We start from the raw sequence: 23,005 nt of genomic DNA, 5'->3' as shown, positions 1-23,005 counted from the left end.
GTGTGGACGGGGCCTGAAAGACATGTTAGACGTACTTTGGGAGATACACCCACGGATGACAATAGATGCGAGCCGGATTCACGAGTGTCACGTTTACTTTAGGTGGATGTTGGAGGATTATTTTCTGGTCGATGTTGATGGATATTGCAGAGATGGATATTGCACAGATACATCTTACTATGCAACTACTTCTTCGAGTTTAACTCCCTCTGCATCAGCAATCGACTAGTCGGCGAACATCAGGGTGAGTAGAAAGGGACATTTGTGGAACTTCTGTTTGCAGACCCGCCGTGGTTTAATTAGCAGCTTGGAAACATAGATCTGTGATATCGTCTGAGTAATAGTTTATACACTTTATGGTCGGAGTGCTAGCTTGTGGAGATTGACATGACAGGGGCTATCGGAGGGTTAGCTAGTTTTAAGGTTGCCAGCCATGTATTAAGGGCTGGTTTCCTATTCAAAGGTAGCCTGTGGAAATGGATGATGTTCATTACTGCAGCCAGGGGCAATGCAGTATGATCCTCCTGTAGACCTGGTTGTTTGCTTTTCCATAGCCATTTCAGCGAGCCTCAGAGTCTGACTCATTACCTGCCGTGGCTGCTAGAGCCACAGAGTAGCAGTAGGTTACCATGCCAGTGACGTAGCTGATTGTTGAAATCCAACATGGCGGCGCCCCGTAACATAAACCGTAACATAAACTTTCACCGTACAATTTTATCCCTTTTAGCAAGTTCAGCCATTTTTTGTTATTGTACCAATGAGAAGGCAGACAATACATCGGTTATATAAACTAAACTTCAAATGTCAGTACATTTCATCTTTAATGGAGTACTGATTCATTCTAATGTGGACACAATGCTACCACAAGTCCTTTTGCTGTGGTTAGGTGGCAAAAGGCCACCTTTATTCCTAATTTATTGGTCAATACAGGACCTTAATCAGAAAATATTATCAATTATCTATAACTCTTAGGTCAGCCCTCTCCCAGGATGCCATCTGCAGGTCAGGCGACCTCCACCTAGGTCCGGACCTCTGGGTCGGGGAACAGGCTATAAAAGCTCTCAGATCAGGTTCTGTTCTGGGTTCCACTCACCACTTGTTGTTTTTGTAGGCGTGGGGGTTCACAATGTCCCTGATGAAGCTGTAGTAATGGCCACCGTCTGCCGTGCCCGTGTGCACTGTGACGCCGATCAGGTCGTACTCGTAGCTCTCCGCCCCCTTGGCCTCGCCCTCCTCCCGGGAGCCTGCCACACAGGACCTCATTCATTACGTCAGGGAGTTCATTTGTGTTAGTTCATGACGTCATTCAGCTCATTACATTACACAGCACAAAACACCATTCAGTTCATTATGTCCATCAGTTCAATACGTCATGCAGCTATTTGAATCACGCAGGTGATTACCTCATTAGTTATCCTCAGTTATCCTCATTAGGATCTGCATTAAACCATGCAGATCCTTAAATCATTCACTTCATTCAGCCATGCGTCTCATGATGTCATGGAGAACATGATGTCATGCAGCTGATGAAGTCATTCAGTTCACTTTGTCCTTAGGTTCATGACATCATAAAGCAATTGACCTCAATCAGTTCATTAAATCATTCCGACTATTACTTATCAACTGCATTTGGCATTTGGTCATGCAGCACATGACGTCTATCAGTTCATGATGTCATCCGGTTCATGGCGTCATCCGGTTCATGACGCCATTCGGTTCATGACGACATTCAGTTCATGACCTCATTCAGTTCATGACCTCATTCAGTTCATGACCTCATTCAGTTCATGACCTCATTCAGTTCATGACCTCATTCAGTTCATGACCTCATTCAGTTCATGACCTCATTCAGTTCACGACCTCATTCAGTTCACGACCTCATTCAGTTCATGACCTCAGGCAGCGAGACCCACCCTCCTTGCGGTCCCCCTTGCCCATGAGGAAGTCCTCGGTATAGGTGGTCATGTTGAGGCGCAGCGGGAAGGAGAAGTGGGTGTTGACCTTCTCCTTCATCATGGTCACCATGTTGAAGGTGTAGCGCATCGTGTTGAAGCTCAGGATGCGAGGGAGCTTCTTGAAACACGCCCTGGGTGTTGTGGAGAGACCAGAGTCAATAGACAAGACCAGGAGAGAGAGGGAATAGAGAGAGATAACGGACTAGGCCTGGTGGTAGAGAGACCATCAGAGTCAATAGACAAGACCAGGAGAGAGAGGGAATAGAGAGAGATAACGGACTAGGCCTGGTGGTAGAGAGACCATCAGAGTCAATAGACAAGACCAGGAGAGAGAGGGAATAGAGAGAGATAACGGACTAGGCCTGGTGGTAGAGAGACCATCAGAGTCAATAGACAAGACCAGGAGAGAGAGGGAATAGAGAGAGATAACGGACTAGGCCTGGTGGTAGAGAGACCATCAGAGTCAATAGACAAGACCAGGAGAGAGAGGGAATAGAGATTGATAACGAACCCGCGATAATTGTATTACAGGGTTTCACATTCTAAACACATAACACCAAAGATTCACAACATACTAACGATTGGTACTTTTTTTTTTACTGTGATTTGGGACGATTTTTTCCCACAGAATGTCAGCAGTCAAATCAGAATTCATTTTTGTTTTTAGTTCCACTTACTTAACATTCAAATACACTTGCAGTAAGTGACAATTTCCAAATCTGTGGTGCCACTTATTTTATTCTAACTACACTTGTAGTAACTGTTGGTTTACAATTGTACTAAGTAATTACCTGTTTACAATTCCCAAGATGCAAGTTTCATATTCAACCCACACTACGGGAGTCAATAACACTCCCTCAAACACACACTTGATAATGTGTCATTCCATTTGATTATCTCATTTAACTTTAGTTGGATTGGATTTAAAATAGTATTTGAAAAGTTTGATTAATAGTGAGTTATCTCACCAATACTATGCAATTAATCGGGAATAAAAAATGTAATCGTTTGACAGCCCTAATTATAACCCATTAAACAACATACTATCACTCTTTAGAGTCCCCAATCAAACTGTGAATCCACTTTCAATTTTATCATAATGTGCATTTCTTTATTTCCTAACAACACTGACCTCTTCTCTGCGCGGACCTTCTTGCCACACTGGGAGCAGGTGTACATGTTGTCTCCTTCCAGGGTGTCTTTGATGGTCACCTCGTCCAGAGACTCCTGCAGACCCCCAAAAGCCCCCATCCCTGCGTGGTTAGTGTCAGAGGTCTGAAGACTAGAGTTCCCCTCTCTACGGCTGACGGCCTCGGGATAATCAAGGTGGTTGTGTTGTGAGGTCAACTCACTGTGCACCAAGTTGTGAGAAGGGGACCATACCGGGTATGTTTCTATTTACTCAGTCAAACTTATCCAAGGCGACTTGCAGTGAATTCAGAATCATGTCATTAAGGATAGGCAGGTAGGGGTTAGGGGGTCCAGGATTATTCCAACACCGATTATCTGTAGCAAAGGAAGCAGAAGACTCACGTAGATGTTCTTCATGTCCGCCACCTGGCACCGCACCGTGTAAAACTCCTCCGCCGTTTGGCTGACGTGGTCGCAGTCCTGGAGGAGGCCAGAGGAACAGTTACAACCTTAGCCTCCAGGACAACCGTACAACCTTTCTGATGGGTTGAGAACATCACGAGCACCGAGTCAGTGGCACTGATTTAGAGCTGAACACTAAATTAAGTTCTGGTCTATAACTTTACTTTTGTCGGCTGACAGAGATTTTCATCCAAAGCAACTTGGGCGCTGAGCACTGGATACAGAGTCGGCAGGTGGAGGGGTGAGGCACCTTGTTCAAGGATGTCCCCACCGCTCGCTGGGATGAACGTGCGTCACCGAGGGGGTTGCTACATACTGAGACTCACTATGTAAAGCTCTCTGAGATCCTTCAAAAGTTATATTTAAAAAAAAATCATCTCTTACAACGATTGTGGTTTATATTATTCCAACAGAGTGCAGCTGAAAAGGGTTCAATGGAGTCACAGATCCAATGAGACCTCTAGGTGAATGTTGTGCTCACCAGGGAGACCACGTTGTTGGTGATGACGCCTCCAAACAGAGTCTTCACCGTGTTTTTCTGAAGGAGGAAGCAGCACACCTCGTTAGGTCGGACTAAACACGGGATCATTGGTTCATCACAAATTCATTCATTCGTTAGGGTTAAACAGGTGTCATCGTGACAGCCTCGTCCTTTCGTCACCAATATATTGTTTTATATCCAGCTATATCAGATTTTGTGTATCGTACTTACGCAATGACAAAAGGAATATTTTCCCTCTATATATATATCTTTGAATTACACCTTAATCCATGAGTCACAACAGATGGGAGCAAGGTTTACATGTCCAATGGACTTGCATCGATGATGCGGTATGAGGACTGTAAAGGGTAACCAACCCATATGTATACATTTACTCATATAGTGGTCCAATGAGCATCTCCTACGTTAAAAGGGACAGGGTGTGGGCGTACCAGGTCGTGGGACATCTCCTCTATCTTGGTGATGAGGTCGGTGAAGAACTCCGTCATGTCCTTCTGCTCCCCGGTGTTCAGAGGCTGCTTGTCCATGGTGTAGGTCTTACAGAACGGGCGTGGGTTGTAGGCCTTCCTCTCGCTCTCCTGCACACACGCACACACGCATCCAGCAGAGAGTGGGTGAACGAGAGAGAGATTGAGGGAGTCCATTTTTGCGTGTGAGCCAGTGTGTGTGTGTGTGTGTGTCACTGACCATGAGATAGGTGAACATCTTCTGTAGCTCCAGCAGGGTGGTCTTGTGTTTGATGTCCTCGGCGTACTGAAGGCCAAGAGATAAGACGACACGTGAGAATATAGCGTAAATCGCTGCACCGCTGTTTCACCAAATGTAACGTAACAGCAATGTAACATATCAACGCAGTCCATCGTCATGGTAAGTCATATAGCAGTATGGTAATAGTTACCGTAACAGTCGTGTGACAGGAGGATGGTCTTGTTAACAGTAATGTAGCAGTACTATCATGTAAGAGAATGCGCATGGTGACAGTAACCAGATTGTAACAGTATTGTCAAGTACCACAGTATGGTTAAAGTAATACAACCGTTTTGTCGTGATAACAGTAATGTTACCTGTTCATGGTAACAGTAATCCAACAGTATGGTCATAGTAATAGTAATGTAATAGTATGCTCATGGAAACAGTAACAGTAATAAAAGTAACAACAGTACCATAGTAACGGTATCAGTAAGGTCATGGTTACAGTAATGTAACAATCAGGTCATGCTTCCAGTAATGTCACGGTAAGGTCATGGTTACAGTAATGTCACGGTAAGGTCGTGGTTACAGTAATGCAACAGTAAGGTCATGGTTACAGTAATGCAACAGTAAGGTCGTGGTTACAGTAATGCAACAGTAAGGTTGTGGTTCCAGTAATGTCACAGCATGGTGATGGTAGCAGTGAGGGTACCTTGGCGGTGAAGATGGCCTGGCGGGCCTCTGGGATCATGTAGAGCTGCTGGATGGTAGAGGCCAGGTAGCAGGTGGCTCCCAGGTTGGTGAGGCCCACGAAGCGGCACTCGGCGCGCACGTCCTCGTGGGGCCAGTAGTCCCACTTGTAGGGCGCGTGGGAGGCTGCAGACACACGGTACACTCAATGACCACCAGCCTGCATTCTGACCAGACAGCATGCTAGGCAATGTCCCCGCTAGTATCCAGCCAGCTAATCTCTAATCGGATATTCTGACATCAAACAGCTCAGAGTATAGCTTCTAGTGGCTTGGGTGCAACCGGGAGTTGTTCATATCAATAATGTCTAACCACTGTATGAAAGCTGTTATAACGCATGTGACAAACAGGCTTTCTTACAGTTCTAGCACCATCCTCTACATCCACTGTGACACCCAAATCCATCTGGGATCATTTTCTGAGGGTGTGTGTGTGTGTGTGTGTGTGAGGGGGGGGGGGGGGGGGGCTCACCTTGCATGTGCTGGGACATGACCCAGTTGTGGAGCAGCCGGTAGTTCTCCACGGAGCCCTTCACCGTCTCCACCAGCAGGTCGTAGGCGGCGGCGCGCGCGGAGTGGGACTTGCACTTGGGCTGGGCGCGGTCGGCCAGGCTGGGCAGCAGGAACAGCAGGTTGTGTACGTCCCGCAGGAACTCCTGGCCCTCCCGCGAGAACTTGAAGGGGGGCTTGTGCTTCAGCACGCTGGTGGCGAGGCGCAGGAGGCCCGTGAGCCCGTCGTCCTCGATGGCGCCGTCCTGCTGGTCCAGGATCTCCCGCCTGGGGAGGGAGGACGGGGGGGGGGTTCATTAGGACATGAAACTAAATCTAGCTAAACTAAATATAACTCAACGAAATCTAACTCACCTAAATCTAACTCACCTAAATCTAACTAAATGAAGACTTTTATGTTTGCTATAGCTTTCTGCTAAAATCTTAAATACATTGCACTTTCTAAAAAAGCTTTTTAACTTTGCCTCTATTTTCTATTTTAATACTAAAATGCATTTTTCTATTTTACCCATTTCTTTGCATATGTTTTTCTTTTACTTATCTATTATTTTATTTTATTGTATGACAATGTTTATATGTGAAGCACTTTGAGTCTGCCTTGTGTATGAAAAGTGCTATATAAATAAAGTTGCCTTGCCTTGCCTTGCCTAAATCTTACTAGACTAAATCTAACTTAACTAAATCTAACTAAATCTTACTAGACTAAATCTAACTTAACTAAATCTAACTAAATCTTACTAGACTAACTAACTAAATCTTACTAGACTAAATCGAACTAAATCTCCGTTCACCATCTGTAGGGGTGGGGGGAAGAGGAGGATTTGGTGAGGAAGAGGGGGGGGAAGCATGTTGGTGAGGAAGAGGAGGGGGTGAGAAGGAGAGGTGAATATTCTTACGTCCTGATGCAGTCGGCCAGGTGCCGGGCCAACGCATCCAGGTCCAGCAGAGTGGTCTGTGGTTAAACAGGTAGAGGGTAACCATGGAGATCAGTAATCAACAGGTAGTGAACAGGTGATATAAACTACAGGAATTGACAGGCCAGTGCAGTAAGCAAGTAAACAGTAACCATGGGGATCAAATGGGACAACAGGGGACATGAACAGGGGGCTTTATTAAACAGGAGGTGGCGGCGGGGGGGTGGATGAGGCATCCTACCTGGCTGGCGTCCTTCACGTGGATGTTATCGATGAGTTTACAGAGGAGCCAGAAGTACTCCTTACAGCCCGTCCTCAGAATGGGCTCCTCCTCAAAGTCCTCCATCTGAAGACACAACAGCTAGAGTGAGCCTCAGGTCACTGGGACTATTCCCTGTAGCCCTGCGACACAGGAGACTAAGGTGACAGGATAGTGACCATGATTCATAGCTGACCGCGAGGGAGAGAGCCACAGAAAGAGGGAGCTAGAGGGAGCGTTATAAAGGGACTGGAGGAGAAAAGAAAAACAGGCAGGGGAGATAGCGAAAGTCATAGAATCAGGGGTAAGAGAGAATCAGGGGTAAGAGACGTAGTGAGACAAAGACAGAATGGGAGACGGAGAGAGACATAAACTGAAATAAAGACAAATGTGCAAATAGAGACAGGGAAGAGCCAGACAGAGAGAGACACAGAGATAAAGCCAGACGGAGAGTTAAACCGTTAGAGAGACAAACAGACACATTGAAAGAGACAGAAAAAGACAGAGAGAGAGTCAGACAGAGACAAAGCGTCCTACCCTGAGTGGTTTGAGGGCCTGGGCGTCGGGGAGGAACTTGAGCAGGGTGGAGGCGGCCAGCAGCAGGAAGGACCTGTTGATGGACTCTCCTCCCTCCAGGCCCGATAGAGACAGCTTGTACAGCCCGTTACATGCCTCATGTCTCACCGCCGGCTACACACACACACACACACACACACACACACACAGTGAGACAGAGACAGAGTGTGTGTGTGTGTGTATTATGTGTGGTGTGTGTGTTTTCCCCACCTCAGGGACCAGCAGGGTGAGTTTGCGCAGCCAGTCGTGGAGGTGCTCGCTGTCCGCCAGGCTGGACTTGACCAGGGAGCAGCAGTGGGCCCAGCTCACCATCAGCCACATGGAGTAGTGGGTCACTGCCGGGAGCCAGGGAGAGTGGGAGACCGTTAGTTCTCTGGGGGGGGGGGGGGGGGGGGGTGGAGCTGAAAGGAGAACCTGAGAGGGAAGCTCTTACCTTCATGACGGGAACGATGGTCAGACTGAGCCTTTAGGACCCTGGGGGACACAACAACAAATTAACAAGGCGTCAACATGGGTCAACATTGGTGATGTCGGGGCCCCCGTTCAGTGAGGCACTACGTGTACTGCGGCCTTCGGTTACCGTGGCGATAGGTGATGAACATGGTGACGTGTGGGTGCCACGATGATAAGTGATGTGTACATGTGGCGTCTGGTTACCGTAACGATGCGTGATGCTCATGGCTAGGCATGGTTACCTGTGCGCCAGGTTGTCGTAGGTGTAGGCCACATTGATGAGTCTCTGGATGAGGTTGGTGCCTTGGACCAGGCTCAAGAACACCTATGGACCAGGTTCAACCACAACTCCATCACACATCAATATCCCACACAACATATAGAGCTCCGCAATGGAAATGTCCATTTAAAATATCCCCCAACAGGATTATATAATCAGTATCTAGCTGTTTTCCTGTAATTAGCCCCGTTAGCCTACTATCAGCTCTGTTAATCTTTTTGTAGCTCGCTTTGGTAGCAGCTCTGTTAGCCTGTTTATAGCTAGTTAGTTAGTATCTAGGGAGTGAGCTCTGGTAATCTTTAATCAGCCAGTAGGCAGCTAGCTCTGTTAGAAACTGGCTTTGTTAGCCTACCATCAGCTCTGTTGGTAGCTAGCTACGTTAGCAGCTCTGTTTGCCTGTTATTACCTAGCGCTGTTCGCCTGATATTGTGAGGCGGTTAGCATAGCGCAGGGCATTTACCTCGGTGAGGCGGGGGATGTGGAGGCCCTTGCCGTGCTCCCCGGTGGCTTTGCGGGACTTGCCGGGCCAGGGCCGCTTGCGCTGGCTGTCGGTCAGCCCGGACCAGGAGAAAACGTCGTGGTAGGCCAGGTCCAGGTCTGACGGCTCCACCGCAAACTGGCAGATCAGCTTCAGCAGACAGGCTAGGCAGTCCAGCAGCCACTGGGGGTTGAGGAGGATATGCGGAGGAGAAGAGAGTATGGGTATGATTAGAGGAAGGGAGTCAATGATCGGCATGCTGCTAAGACCTCGGTGCACCTGTGTGGACGCCTCCTATGTCACAGCAATAAGAAAAGTCGTGCTTCCCAACAGCAGCCAAAGCTGTCACTGCAGCAGAGACTGAAATGGTCGTTTTAATGACCAAGCATGTCCTACAACATCCTCGTGCTGTACAGGACTGCCGGGCTACCTAGACCCAGATCAGTTGAAAGAGAACATGGCTCCCGTCCTCTGGCCTCACCACGGTCCAGGATTCGTTGTCCCGTGGCTCCAGGATGGCCGAGTTGAAGATCTCCAGGAGCAGCTGAAGACCTCCGGACGACACGAACTGGAGGAGGAGAATACGTGTTGTAAGGAGAGGAGGAGGAGGTTAGAGAGATGTGGGAGGACGAATAGGAGAGAGGTGAGGGGTGAGATAGGTGAGGGGGAGGAGGAAGGTGCAGAGAGAGGGAGGGTGGGGTAGGAGAGGAGTTGGCAAACCAGGAAATCATGTCCAGTACTATCAACAGCAGAACATTGTGATCATTGATAGTGATGCGAGTCGAGGCTGGGTACCTTGCAGCTCCATGAGTTTTTGCTGTTCTCTATCAGGTCCTCACTAGAGTCGTCGGAGTCTGGGTACAGGTCGCTGTAGCTGCCCTGTAGGATGAGAGGACAGACAGACCCATCAGATACAGGACAGTCTGTCAGTGTCTGGGCAAGGGACACTTTTTATTGGGAAACAATGTATTTGATATGCATAATATATGGAGCTTTTGTTACAGATTAAACGATTTGTTACAGAAGACAGACTGAATCTGTCTTCTGTATAATGTTGTGTACCGTGGACTGTGTGGATAGAACAGGTGAATTGTGTGTAATGTGTACCGTGGGCTCTCTGTGGATAGACCAGGTGAATGGTGTGTAATGCTGTGTAGAGTGGACTCTGTGGGGGGACTAGGTGCATGGTGAGTAATGTGTACCGTGGATGGACCAGGTGAATGGTGTGTAACGTTGCATACCGTGGACTCCCGGTGGATGCGTCGGTTGGGCTTGCCCAGCGCCTCGATGATCTCCAAGGCGTACAGCAGCTTGTGGGGACTCCTAATCCTCAGCAGGTCCTTCCAGGACAGAGCCTCCCCACTCTGAAACACACACACAGAAAATGTCTGAATGTTAGCTTGAGATAGTATTTTAAAAACACACACTTTATTACTGCATTAAAGAAATAGAAAATGTCCCTGAAAAAAGATCCACCTCCTCAGGAATAGCTTACAGATTGACACTATTTTATTCCCATAAAACGACCACTTCTTGAGCAGCCCGACCTACAAACATTGTGCTTGAATCATGCTACCATTGTGCGCACATCGTGCTAACTTCTTGCCACCATCCTGCCAACTCTCCCCGCTGTTCCCATGCATGGCCCGCATTGCCAGTGTGGTGGTGAGGAGGAGAAGGAGGAGGTGGTGTGGGGAGGGAGGGAGACATGAAGGAGGAGGAGGTATGGGTCGAATGAGGAGCGGCAGGAGGCTAACCGTGTCGTCTGAGATGTTCTGGAAGGCCAGCAGCATGTTGGGGCAGGTGGGCAGCAGCATCAGCAGCTCCCACACCCGGCGGGACAGGTTCTCCGCGTGGAGGTGGAGCTCTTCACACAGCAGGCTCTGCACAAGTAAACACACACACAGTTAGTCCTCACAATCTACTATCCAAGTCCTCCCCGGAATAGTAAAAAATATGGAATAACACGACAGACCGAGGGTTGGCACACGCACACACACGCAAACACACACACTCACACACACACACACACACCAGCCAAACCAGACTCACGTCGGCGCTGTCAGGCCCCCCGTCTGCATTGGGGCTGGGGGGCTTGAAGCAGGCCAGCATCTCCAGCAGGTCGAACAGGGTGGTGAGGTGGGGCTCCTGCAGGAGCAGCAGCATGGGTATGTGCTCCTTCTGGGGAGGGGGCAGGCAGGAGGCAGGCAGCTGCACCCCCTCGCCTTTCCTCTCCCTCCGCGGGGCCCCCAGGGACACAAACACCATCTGGAGGGGGGGGGGGGGGGGGGGGGGGGTCAGAGGCATGGAGGAAGAGGGGATGAGTCGCAACGTAAATGTGGTGTGGTGAAGTGGTTCTCAGACGGTGGGTCGCGACGCACGAGTTGGACCAAACCTGTCGCAGGATGGCCAGGGTAAAAATATTACTATCTGCATTAAACATGTCACACAGAAAGTTATTGTCATTACACACTTTTGGCCTTGTGACCCCTGGTGGGGAGGCCTATGAGGTATAAATAAGTCCAATCATATTTTGATCCAAGTGTCAAATATACTGAGAAAATACATGCAAAACATGTGCCATTGCTTTTTGAATGTCACTTGGCAGCACTAGATTGCTGCTCCTCTTCCAGTTTCACTTTCTTCGGACAAATGAACCCATCAGAAGTCGCTTAAACCTGCCAAATTCCCCAAATGGAAATGGAAGGACGTGGACCCTCACCTGCATGTCTTTGAAGCCCAGCTCGTGGAGCGTCTTCTCGTCATAGTCAGTGGTCAGCTCGTGTCCAGAGGAGATCATTCGGACGGGACCCATCAGGCCACCTGCAGAACAAAAGCACAGGGTTAAGCCACAGATATCCTCCATGGAGAAACCCATTCACAGGCCCCCACAAACTAGCGCCCCCAGTTTGGGCCAGGCTCTGAGGTAGAGGTTAGTATATTGTGTTTTTAAGGCGGCAGGTGACCTGGGAAGTCTGCAGACTGGCGGCTGCTCTGGCCAAACTCCTGCAGCTGGGCCTGCTGGCTCAGCTGCTCCTTCTGCAGGTTCTCGTACCAGTGGGTCACCTCGGCCCGCAGGTCGGCCACCTGGTCACTGGGGTACATCTCGATGGTCATCTGGAGAGCACACACACAAACACAAACACGCACACCTCTTGTTTTTAATAGTGTACATGTATATTTAGCTTCAGATTCTCTGCTATTTCTTTCTTCCGTCTGCCTGTCTGACTGTACCTGTGTGTGTGTCCTACCTTGTCTCTACCTGTGTGTGATCCCACCTGGTCTGTACCTGTGTGTGATCCCACCTGGTCTGTACCTGTGTGTGATCCCACCTGGTCTGTACCTGTGTGTGATCCCACCTGGTCTGTACCTGTGGGTGATCCCACCTGGTCTGTACCCGTGTGTGATCCCACCTGGTCTGTACCCGCGGGTGATCCCACCTGGTCTGTACCCGCGGGTGATCCCACCTGGTCTGTACCTGTGTGTGATCCCACCTGGTCTGTACCTGTGTGTGATCCCACCTGGTCTGTACCTGTGTGTGATCCCACCTGGTCTGTACCTGTGGGTGATCCCACCTGGTCTGTACCTGTGGGTGATCCCACCTGGTCTGTACCTGTGTGTGATCCCACCTGGTCTGTACCTGTGTGTGATCCCACCTGGTCTGTACCTGTGGGTGATCCCACCTGGTCTGTACCTGTGGGTGATCCCACCTGGTCTGTACCTGTGGGTGATCCCACCTGGTCTGTACCTGTGGGTGATCCCACCTGGTCTGTACCTGTGTGTGATCCCACCTGGTCTGTACCTGTGTGTGATCCTACCTGGTCTGTACCTGTGTGTGATCCTACCTTGTCGGGCAGACCTGCTGGCTGGCAGACGATCCTGAGAGGCAGAGACTGTTTGTCGCTGAGGGCCTTGAGGTGGCTGGTGATCCCCGTCCCCTCGATCTGCCACTGGCGCAGATGGTATGCGAACCTAACGCAACCCAGGGCCGACCTCAGTAACGTTAGCGCCATGATAAACAAGTTATAAACAACACGCTCCAGCACCGTGATAAACACGTTATAAACAACACGCTCCAGCACCGTGATAAACATGTTATAAAAACAACGCTCCAGCACCGTGGTGTCTATAACCGAAGCAGGTAAAAAGTGTGTTCACCTGCGTCGGAAGGCCTCCAGGTGTGTTTTGAGCATGAGCAGCCCCCTCTCGATGCTGGTTAGGCTGGGGTGGGCGTGGTGCTCCAGGTTAGCTGACGCCTTCAGCAGACTCTCCATGCACTTCCTAATGAACTCCTGTTCCTTCTCCAGACCTGTCTTACCAGCTGGGTGGGACACACACGCACAAGCACACACACCAAATATGTCAGAGGTTTAAAATGATAGGCATTATGATAAAACAGAGAGGAGGTTTACAAGCAGTAAGCACTAAGACTTAGGCAGGCTGAGGGGACTGAGTCTCAGAGGGTACTAGGGCTGTCACTTTTTATTCGAAGTTCGAATATTCGTTCGAAGGTGGGGTGAAAAGTTCGAATTCGAAGTGTAATTCTCCATTCGAACTGTAAAAATGCGCTATATAGAAGAGAGCGGCGAGTGGCTTCTCCTCAATAAAGCGGCCCTCCTGGATCCCCGCTTCTCCCGGTTAGTCCACCTTTCCCCTGCACAGAAACATCTCGTGACTGAAAGCCTCTCACACGAGCTCACTGAAACAGAGACCGACACTGATCGCACACGACAGGGAGAAAAGTCCGCTGCTGCGCTGGGCGCGATGGGCAGCCTGTTTGGGGACTTATACAGCACGGCTGACACAAGCAGCTGCAACGGTAACGGAGAGCTGCGAGACTACTTGTAATTTTCTTTCCGTAAGGAATAAAAAGAGCAGCATGCCGTGTTGGAGGTCGGCCTCCCAGATTGTTCGTTTATATATGCTGTGTGTGCCATGGACGACATGCGCTCCGCATATCGCGGAGCGCATATGCATATATTAACAACAATTACATATTGTTAATGTGTAAAAGACAGCCGCACTTGTGTGTCGGAGCTTCCTCTTGTTGTGTTTACAAATGTGTTATCAAATATGTGTTTTTATCCTGTGCTGTTATGAATTCAGTAGGTATACGTGAAGTATACGAGAGCAACATAAAAAATCAAGACTGTTGTCGTGTTCTATGGGGGGGGGGGGGGGGTCGAATGTATTCGAATGTATTCGAATTAATTATGGACATTCGAAATTCGTTCGAATTTCATTTTTGGAAAAAGTGACAGCCCTAGAGGGTACTGAGTCTCAGAGGGGACTGAGTCTCAGAGGGTGAGGGGACTGAGTCTCAGAGGGGACTGAGTCTCAGAGGGTGAGGGGACTGAGTCTCAGAGGGTGAGGGGACTGAGTCTCAGGGGGTGAGGGGACTGAGTCTCAGAGGGGACTGAGTCTCAGAGAGGACTGAGTCTCAGAGGGGACTGAATCTGAGAGGGGACTGAGTCTCAGAGGGTGAGGGGACTGAGTCTCAGAGGGTGAGGGGACTGAGTCTCAGAGGGTGAGGGGACTGAGTCTCAGAGGGTGAGGGGACTGAGTCTCAGAGGGTGAGGGGACTGAGCAGGATGGAGGTGAGGGGTTGGAGCAGGATGGAGGGCAAGGGTTGGAGCAGGATGGAGGGCAGGGGACTGACCGTTGATGTAGTAGGAGTTGATATACTGGATGGCGGCTCGGCTGATGTCAGCCGACTGGGCCCTGAGAGCGATGCCCCACAGCTGGTCCATCCCACACAGCTGGAGACACAGAACCCGGGTGATGACCACTTCTGATGCACATATACATGCGTGTGTACTCTAGTGTGCGCTTTTATGTCATTGCATGTGCCGGTGTGTGAGTGCGTTTATTCCTGCAAATACGTTTCAGCTTCTGTCTGTGTATGTGACGTCCATGTGTCTGCCATGTAGTGTGTGCGGGCGTACCTCACAGCTGGCGCTGGTGTCCAGCGCGCTGGTGGCCAGGCGGGCCAGGTTGCAAAGGTGCTGGAACAGGTTGAGTCCTGTCATGCTGATGGTTTCTGGCTTCAGCTGGGGCATCTGGAAACACGCCAACAGCACATTAACGCCATCACTTCCTGTGTGTGCTTCTCATCTTCTCCAAGAACAGGTGCTTGTAGGTCTCCATGGTAACTCAATGTATGTGCGAGTGTGTGTGTGTGTGTGTGTTCCTCACCTTCTCCAAGAAGAGATGCTTGTAGGTCTCCATGGTAACTCAATGTATGTGTGAGTGTGTGTGTGTGTTCCTCACCTTTTCCAGGAAGAGATGCCTGTAGGTCTCCATGGTAACTCAATGCATGTGTGAGTGTGTGTGTGTGTGTTCCTCACCTTCTCCAGGAAGAGGTGCTTGTAGGTCTCCATGCCCATGGCGTGCTGGTCCTTGCTGCGGACCTGATTGAGGAACCAGTGCAGCGCGTCGTCGTAGCACTCGGCGTCCTCCACCAGACAGTGCCACAGGATGTCCACCTGCTCCAGGCTCAGCCCTGAGGGACGCCACACAGCACCGTCAGCACTGCCGCCCGGTGACCCCCGACCCCCCGAGGAGGGAACATTAACACACACCTACACTGGGGCATGTATTGACGGATCTGACCTTTGTTTCTCACGTTGAGATTCAAAGTATCGTTTGAGTAGCTGACAAAGCGTCGAGTTGTTAATCGGGGGAAATCCTCTATAAAAGTACCAGAAGTCTTCTGCTTCCCGCTAATAACACTGTTCCACCGTAGTGGAAGCAGAAGTTATCCTGCTACAAAAGGGGTCTAACCCTGACCCTTTAAGCACACTGTATGGCAGTTATCCAACTCCATACAAAAAGCTTTTGTTTTGAATGTTCCAGTATTGTTCTACTGTTGGTCATGGGACTCTCCCTGTCGATCCGGATGTAACCTGTTCAGCTGACCATCAACGGTGCAGCTTCTCAGCCACTTTGGTGGTGTAAAGTTACAGGGGATGGCCTTTTGTTGTTAGATACAGCCCAGCAGTCATCCGTAGAATGAACAAACGAGCGCACACACACACACACACACACACACACACACACACACACACACACTTGTTTGGAGGGGAGGGGTCATGTTACATGGGTCAGCTACTGAATCTGAAATCTGACCTGGCGACGAGACTAGGTTCTGGGAATCAAAATCACAAACGGCCAGAGACTTGATGAACAGGCTTTTGTTTAAGCTTTTGGTTTCGAGAACGTTGATACGTTTAGAGGGAGGATAGAGACAACAGCTCAGAGCAGCAGCTTGGCATCTGCAGACTGGTGGGCTTAAGGAGAGTTTGCTAACATGCACAATCTAATAAGGGGATACCAACTCAAAAGGTCTTGGTGTGATGGTAAGGGTGTTTAACTCCCAGCTGAAAGGTCCTTGGTTCGAACCAGAATGTCTGAGCTAGATGTCCCTTAACTCCTACCTGCTCCTTAATGACATGTATCTGAATTCCCCTAGTTGCTTTGGATTAGGTTGTCTGCTAAATGACTAGCCATGGGAAAGGAAAATAGTAAGTGTGGCTTCTCCAAAACTGTTCCAGGTGGGCTTTTACTTTGAAAGGCACATTGGGATGGAAAGAAGCGTGTGGTTCATGACTTGAGTGCAGGAGGTGCAGGTGGAGGCAGTGGTCTTACTGAAGTGATCTGGAGATCCCAGGGTGGAAAAGACACAGGTGAGGAACTGCAAACGGACCTGCACCTCCGCACTGTGACTGTATCTGCAGAAACAAGAGATACATGCCATCAAGATCTACGCACATCAGAGATACATGCCATCAGCATACATCACCGTGGATTCGTCCCTAGAGGGATCCTATTCTTAGGAGCTGAAGGCTTATGGTAGGAGTTACTTTCATCACACTTCAACTCACAGTGCAAACTTGTGTCTGTGCTCGCGGATCTCCTGGATGTAGTGCAGCAGGTTGTCGAAGAACAACTTCATCATGTGCAATTCCTTCTCCGCCCACCTAAGCCGAAAACAATAAACACCACATCTTTAACTTGACAGGTACACACACATACATTTACGTCTTTATTAGACAGGTACACACACATCATTACCGGGAAAGGTACAGGCACCCACATACACATTTTACCTGGACAGATAGACACACGCTATACATTTTTACCTGGACAGGTACACCCATAAGCGCACACAAACACACACACACGCACACACACTCAGGGGGGTGCCACCTACATAGTGATCCAGTGGGTGTCATAGCTGGAGCCAAACTGTTGAAAAGTGCCGAAAAGTTTTGGTAGCAGTCGTAAAGAGACAACCACAGACCTGAGGAGAGGGAAACAAATAATATCATATTTAATGAAATATAAACGTGACCATATGTTAACATTATATATCCATCCATTCATATACATGGCCATAAATGGATAATGCATAATAATAAAGAGAAGAGAGAGGTCAGGCAACGAGATTCAGGTGTGATATCCCTCTTACCTGTGGTGTGCCAGGTTGTCAAGGCAACCCTCGATGAAGCGCATGCGGATCTGCCGGTCGGTAAACCAGCAGACCAGGGAGCAGAGCAGCTTCTCTGCCTCACTGATCAGGCCCTCAGACAGGTGGATCTGAGAGAGACATGGAGACCATTAGGGGGAAAAGAGAAGATGTTGAATGAGCTGTACAAATCCAAACAAATTCAAGAGCTTTGGCTAAATATAGATAATGTGTTCACAGAAGATTTGGCCACAATGGCCAATATAACGCATTGACCAGAAGATACTGTACAAAACTAAAGTCCATACCGCGTCCTCATCCTGAACGAGGTCCCACAGCAAGGTGTTCCCCTTCTTACACACGTTGTCCAGGTTGATGTCTGTGACCGCGTGGCCAGAGGAGTACTGGTGCTTGTGTACGGCCGGGCCTGCAGGTGGGCGCAGGGGAGCACGGTCAGCCACACCAACACACACACCCGCTTCCCATGTGTACATTTAAAACGGAGAAAAACGTGATCATATCTTCAGAAAAAGCACAACCCCTGGTAAAATAGTTGATGAATAGTTTATAAATAATGGAATCGAACGGAACCGTAGCGCTTGACCACAGCACTCTAAACAGGCCAACTGATGAACGAATGGAGAGAGGGTGACGCGGTTGCCGCGGCGACACACCTTGCACAAGGTGCTCGTGGTAGATGGAGGCCAGGTTTGGGAGGTGCTGCTGCAGGTGGGAGCTGAGCTCGGCGTGAGAGTTGATCTGGACCAGCTCCTCTTCACAGCCCGACTCCTCGCCGTCAAAGTCGGCCATATTCTTCTCAGACTTTGCGCTGATCTGGGAGCTGCTGCAGCTCACGTCGTCTGCACTCAGCATGTCCTCCACCAGGTGACTGCAGGGCGGGGCCGTTAGTAAAGAACACAACTCACCCTCACGCCGTCTATCGCAGTCTATTGTACGTCTATTCCATCACACGTCAAACACGTCAAAACAAAGTCTGTCACACATTTATCACACGAGTCTATTGTACACAGGCTCCTCACCCTTCATCGGGGTGGTGGTGGTGGTGGTGGTGATGGTGCGGAGGGCCCATGAAGCGTCGGCAGTTGAAGAGATCGCTTCCCATGGCGTCCCCCAGGAAGTCCCCGGGTCGCGGCAGGCATGGGCCCTCGGGAGGCCCCTGGACCCCCTGCGAGGGCCCCAGGTCCGGCTGCTGCTGGGGCTGCTGGTGGGGGAGTGCTTCCCTCTCGGGCCCCTCCAGCCGCCCCGACGACGAGGCCGAGCAAGCCTCCAGCATCCTCATGCGGCTCTCCAACGACGTCGAGGCCACTGCCGCCATGGCCGCCGCCGTCTCTGGGCTGAACGGCAGCACCTTGGGTTTGGGCCCGCCCCCTGCCACCCCGCTGGTGCCTGCCCCCTGGCCCGGCCCTTCCCCCAACGCCTCACCGGCCTTCCTCTTCCTCGCCTCCGGTGCTTCCCGAGACGGCCGGGGACCCTCCCCCGCCACCGGCCCCGCCCCTGCACGACTCCGCCCCTCCCCCCCACCCTCCTCTTCGTCCTCGTCGTCTTCGTCATCTTCATCATCCTCGTCGTCCTCTTCCTCCTCCTCCTCCTCCTTGAGGGCCTCGCTGTCGGCCATGTCCTCAGAGTGCATCTCGCTGCCGGGGCTGCCTGCCGATTGGCTGGCGTTGCTGGATGCTCCGCCCTGATTGGTGGATGCCTCGCTGCGGCCACTGCTGCTGCCCTCCTCCACACTGTTGGCCGTCTCGTCCGAGCTGCCTTGCATAGACTCCTGTATTATAGATAGGTCGATATATATTATTATATTAATAATCCATTCAAATCTTGAGTCCCATCACGTCGAAGAACTTAAAAAAAGCAACATAGCGTAAGGAAATAATATTGTACCTGTAGCGTGTGTGTACCTCTGTTTCAGAATATGTTGTGTGTACCTCTGTGTGAGGGTGTATTTGTAAACCTCTGTATCAGAGTTTCTCTGCACCGGAGTGATTGTTTACCTCTGTATCAGCGTGTGTGTGTGTACCTCTGTATCAAAGTGTGTCTGTACCTCTGCATCAGAGTGTGTCTGTACCTCTGCATCAGAGTGTGTGTCTGTACCTCTGCATCAGAGTGTGTGTGTATCCCTACATCAGTGTGTGTGTGTGTGTGTGTGTGTGTGTGTGTGTGTGTGTGTGTGTGTGTGTGTGTGTGTGTGTGTGTGTGTGTGTATCCCTGCATCAGAGTGTGTGCGTATCCCTGCATGAGTGTGTGTGTATCCCTGCATCAGAGTGTGTGTGTATCCCTGCATCAGAGTGTGTGTGTATCCCTGCATCAGAGTGTGTGTGTATCCCTGCATCAGAGTGTGTGTGTACCTCTGCATCAGAGTGTGTGTGTACCTCTGCATCAGAGTGTGTGTGTACCTCTGCATCAGAGTGGGTGTGTATCCCTGCATCAGAGTGTGTGTGTACCTCTGCATCAGAGTGTGTGTGTACCCCTGCATCAGAGTGGGTGTGTATCCCTGCATCAGAGTGTGTGTGTGTGTACCTCTGCATCAGAGTGGGTGTGTACCTCTGCATCAGAGTGTGTGTGTGTGTACCTCTGCATCAGAGTGTGTGTGTACCTCTGCATCAGAGTGTGTGTGTACCTCTGCATCAGAGTGTGTGTGTACCTCTGCATCAGAGTGTGTGTGTACCTCTGCATCAGAGTGGGTGTGTACCTCTGCATCAGAGTGTGTGTGTGTACCTCTGCATCAGAGTGGGTGTGTACCTCTGCATCAGAGTGTGTGTGTACCTCTGTATCGGAGAGTCTCTGCTGGCCTCTCTTGCTGCCGCTCATCATCTGGTCGTCCATTTCCATGTCGCTACCTCCACTCTGCTGTGTGTCACTGCTGTCAGGACTGGCTGCCGGGGACCCTACACCAACACGCACACATTTAGTCTCCATCATGTACTGAGGCAACGGAACCTGTGATCCTTATCCAGTGATTCAGCAAAACAGCGGAGGAGGGGGGTATGTGGTGCAATCAGTGCATTGTTTCTAGAGGCCAAAGCATTGGTTTCGCTTATTGGGACAGGACAGTAAAGTGAAAGTAAACCCACGTTTTAACAGGAGAATTTCTTCCAGTTTTATACATTGGAATCTGGGCAGTCCCGACAGTTGTCAAGGTTTTAGAAACAATAGACACCTTGGGTTCAACACCTTCCCTTCAACGACTGTATCAAAATAAACTCACTTAGTGAGATGTGCTAACTCCAGAGTGAGCGAGCGGGAGGAACAGACCTTTCTTGTTGCCCATGGGTAGGTTGGTGTTGAGGAGGGAGGCAAAGGAGCTCTGCTTGGAGAGCTGGGCCTTAGCTGCTAGGGCGTTGTTCCACAGGGCCTTGATTAGCATGGAGGCTAGGTACAAGGTCTGGACGGGGACACACACACGCAAACACACTCATTATTATCATGAACATGGAGACAAGCTAAAGGGGCTGGATTCACACACACACACAATCATTATGTTTAGCATGGAGGCTAGGTACCGGGTCTGGACACACACAATCATTATGATTAGCATGGATGTGCGTGCGTGTGTACCTGTGTGCATGTATGTGTGTGTGCGTACCTGCTCGGTGTGGGTGCTGGGGTGCAGTCCAGACACCAGATTGAGGACGTGTCTGAGGGGGACGGGGTCCAGGTTCTTGATGAGCGAGGGGAACAGGTCGTGGATGTAGCGGCTGCAGTGCTTTAACTGGAGAAACACAGGACAAGAAAATGATTTGAATGTGTTGAGCTAACGTGCTAGCGCTACATTTGAATGCAATTCTTTAACTTACGTGCCAGCGCTACACGCAAATGTGTTTCCACATTCAACGTGCTAGCGCTACATGTGCATGCGTGTATCTAGCCAACGTGCTAGCGCCACATGTGCATGTGTTTATATAGCTAACGTGCTAGCGCTACATGTGAATGTGTGTATATAGCTAACGTGCTACATGCAGCACTACACATAACCAACCAACCTGCGCTGCGGCCCAGATGCAGTCGACATGCTGCGTACTGAGCCTGCCCTCTGCAGCCAGGAAGTTCAGGATGACCTGGCACTGCTTGATAATCTGGAACCCAAACAAAACGTGTGAATGGGATTGATGTAAACATTGGTCAATGTTAAATAAAAAAAAGGATGACACAGTTGAATATCTGACCTCTATGTGCAGGTTGGGTCCGAATATGTGCTCCACCACGTTGTTGTTGATGAGCCAGTCAGCCAACTCCTTCGCTATGGACCTGGAATGAAGAATACATCAGAACCATCAGAAAACACACACAACCGCCAGCTAGTTTCATCAGTACTCGGATAGGAAGTGCAGAGGGAGCTCAATCTGAAACCCTTGATATCTGAAGTACTTTACATCTTTAATCCTTGATGTGGGTACTTAGGTATTCTATTGTTAAAATACTTAACATCTTTAATCCTTGATGTGGGTACTTAGTACTGTAAGTAAAGTATTCTCTTGCTAAAGTACTTTTTGTCTCGGGTGCAGTGTGGACTCACGTTTCCGTGTCGGAAACCAACGACTCGTTGTTGCAGACGTCGTTGAAGGTGTGGAGCTGGTTCTGAGGAAAGACACACACTGCACGTAAACACAATGAGGAGGAGCGTGCATGTGTATGTGCATGTGTGCACCCGCGTCTGTGATAAACGAGGAACACCGTCATAGCTAGTGTTGAGACACATACTGGCGACTGTTGCTATTGGTTGGTATAAACTCTGAATCTAAAGGATTCTCGCTCCTCTGTGGGTGAAGTAGGGGTGATTTCACGAAGAATAGCGATTCTTATCTTCCATGATTCTGAACTGCCTCACAACATTCAAACCACTTTTTTTTATTTGCGTATTCACATTAAAGCAATCAGTTGACACAACTTTCCTCAAATTTAAAAACTGCATAACAAATACACACATGTCATAATTTGCCCTTTCGCCATTTTTGGCACAAAGCAGACTGTAGTGGATTGTTTTTCAAGCGAGAATCGGCTGTGAATGCAATCATGACCTCAAGAATCGAACTTGGATCGGCTCGTGGGACACCGAGATAGGCTGGCGCGAGGAGGCTGGGACTGACCGTGACCTGGCTGAGGCCGGCCAGCCGCATGGTGAGGGTGGGGGACATGAAGTACTTGAAGGCCAGGTCCAGGCTCTCCTTGTCGAAGCACAGGGCGCTGTCCAGGGGCTCCTTCACCGTGCTCCACATCAGGTCCGCCATGTTTCTGGCCGCGCTCTGGCGCAGCTCCTGGTCCGACAGCTTGCACAGGTAGCTGGGGAGAGAGAGAATAGACGAACGGTTAGCCCCGCTGTGATTGGTCGGTCTGGTGGTTAGTGCAGGTAGAGACCTAGGACATTAACACCCTAATGCCGCTTTTCCACCGCACATGTAGCTCGACTCGACACGACACGACACGACACGACTCGACACGGTAGCAGCACGGGTGCTTTTCCACCGCAAATAGTACCTCCTGGACGTGGGCGGGTTCGGCTGCGCGAAAGGGCCGTGACGTATTTGTGTACGCGACGCAAACAACACATACGCAACCCA

The 23,005-nt window shown here is 50.0% G+C and overlaps 1 protein-coding gene across 2 annotated transcripts in view; it reads right to left on the bottom strand.

The window, feature by feature from the left end:
- LOC132454000 (ubiquitin carboxyl-terminal hydrolase 34-like) overlaps positions 1–23,005 on the bottom strand; it is a 55,085-nt gene that overhangs the window by 18,338 nt on the left and 13,742 nt on the right. Inside the window, exons 7-48 of one of the 2 annotated variants that reach the window (XM_060047134.1) lie at positions 22,535–22,727; positions 21,964–22,025; positions 21,614–21,695; positions 21,431–21,523; positions 21,034–21,159; positions 20,703–20,832; positions 20,214–20,335; positions 18,467–19,215; positions 18,101–18,315; positions 17,735–17,853; positions 17,430–17,557; positions 17,172–17,261; positions 16,843–16,938; positions 16,607–16,689; positions 15,307–15,461; positions 14,905–15,018; positions 14,619–14,718; positions 13,118–13,280; positions 12,805–12,931; positions 11,926–12,076; positions 11,682–11,782; positions 11,012–11,227; positions 10,717–10,842; positions 10,201–10,323; positions 9,755–9,838; positions 9,441–9,527; positions 8,942–9,142; positions 8,444–8,526; positions 8,182–8,222; positions 7,959–8,083; positions 7,710–7,862; positions 7,155–7,259; positions 6,896–6,951; positions 5,962–6,266; positions 5,453–5,616; positions 4,738–4,803; positions 4,482–4,628; positions 4,030–4,086; positions 3,489–3,566; positions 3,088–3,182; positions 1,914–2,086; positions 1,094–1,244 (exon numbers count right to left, since the gene is read on the bottom strand). In XM_060047134.1, coding sequence (XP_059903117.1) covers positions 1,094–1,244; positions 1,914–2,086; positions 3,088–3,182; positions 3,489–3,566; positions 4,030–4,086; positions 4,482–4,628; positions 4,738–4,803; positions 5,453–5,616; positions 5,962–6,266; positions 6,896–6,951; positions 7,155–7,259; positions 7,710–7,862; positions 7,959–8,083; positions 8,182–8,222; positions 8,444–8,526; positions 8,942–9,142; positions 9,441–9,527; positions 9,755–9,838; positions 10,201–10,323; positions 10,717–10,842; positions 11,012–11,227; positions 11,682–11,782; positions 11,926–12,076; positions 12,805–12,931; positions 13,118–13,280; positions 14,619–14,718; positions 14,905–15,018; positions 15,307–15,461; positions 16,607–16,689; positions 16,843–16,938; positions 17,172–17,261; positions 17,430–17,557; positions 17,735–17,853; positions 18,101–18,315; positions 18,467–19,215; positions 20,214–20,335; positions 20,703–20,832; positions 21,034–21,159; positions 21,431–21,523; positions 21,614–21,695; positions 21,964–22,025; positions 22,535–22,727 — 5,835 coding nt within the window. The remainder of the gene's footprint in view (positions 1–1,093; positions 1,245–1,913; positions 2,087–3,087; positions 3,183–3,488; positions 3,567–4,029; positions 4,087–4,481; positions 4,629–4,737; positions 4,804–5,452; positions 5,617–5,961; positions 6,267–6,895; positions 6,952–7,154; positions 7,260–7,709; positions 7,863–7,958; positions 8,084–8,181; positions 8,223–8,443; positions 8,527–8,941; positions 9,143–9,440; positions 9,528–9,754; positions 9,839–10,200; positions 10,324–10,716; positions 10,843–11,011; positions 11,228–11,681; positions 11,783–11,925; positions 12,077–12,804; positions 12,932–13,117; positions 13,281–14,618; positions 14,719–14,904; positions 15,019–15,306; positions 15,462–16,606; positions 16,690–16,842; positions 16,939–17,171; positions 17,262–17,429; positions 17,558–17,734; positions 17,854–18,100; positions 18,316–18,466; positions 19,216–20,213; positions 20,336–20,702; positions 20,833–21,033; positions 21,160–21,430; positions 21,524–21,613; positions 21,696–21,963; positions 22,026–22,534; positions 22,728–23,005) is intronic. The other variant, XM_060047135.1, reaches the window with a different exon arrangement.

This window comes from Gadus macrocephalus, chromosome 3 (genome assembly GCF_031168955.1).
Source record: "Gadus macrocephalus chromosome 3, ASM3116895v1".
Lineage (NCBI taxonomy): Eukaryota > Metazoa > Chordata > Actinopteri > Gadiformes > Gadidae > Gadus > Gadus macrocephalus.
The sequence above is the reverse complement of the archived record's forward strand: the minus strand, read 5'-3'. Positions and strand labels throughout refer to the sequence as shown.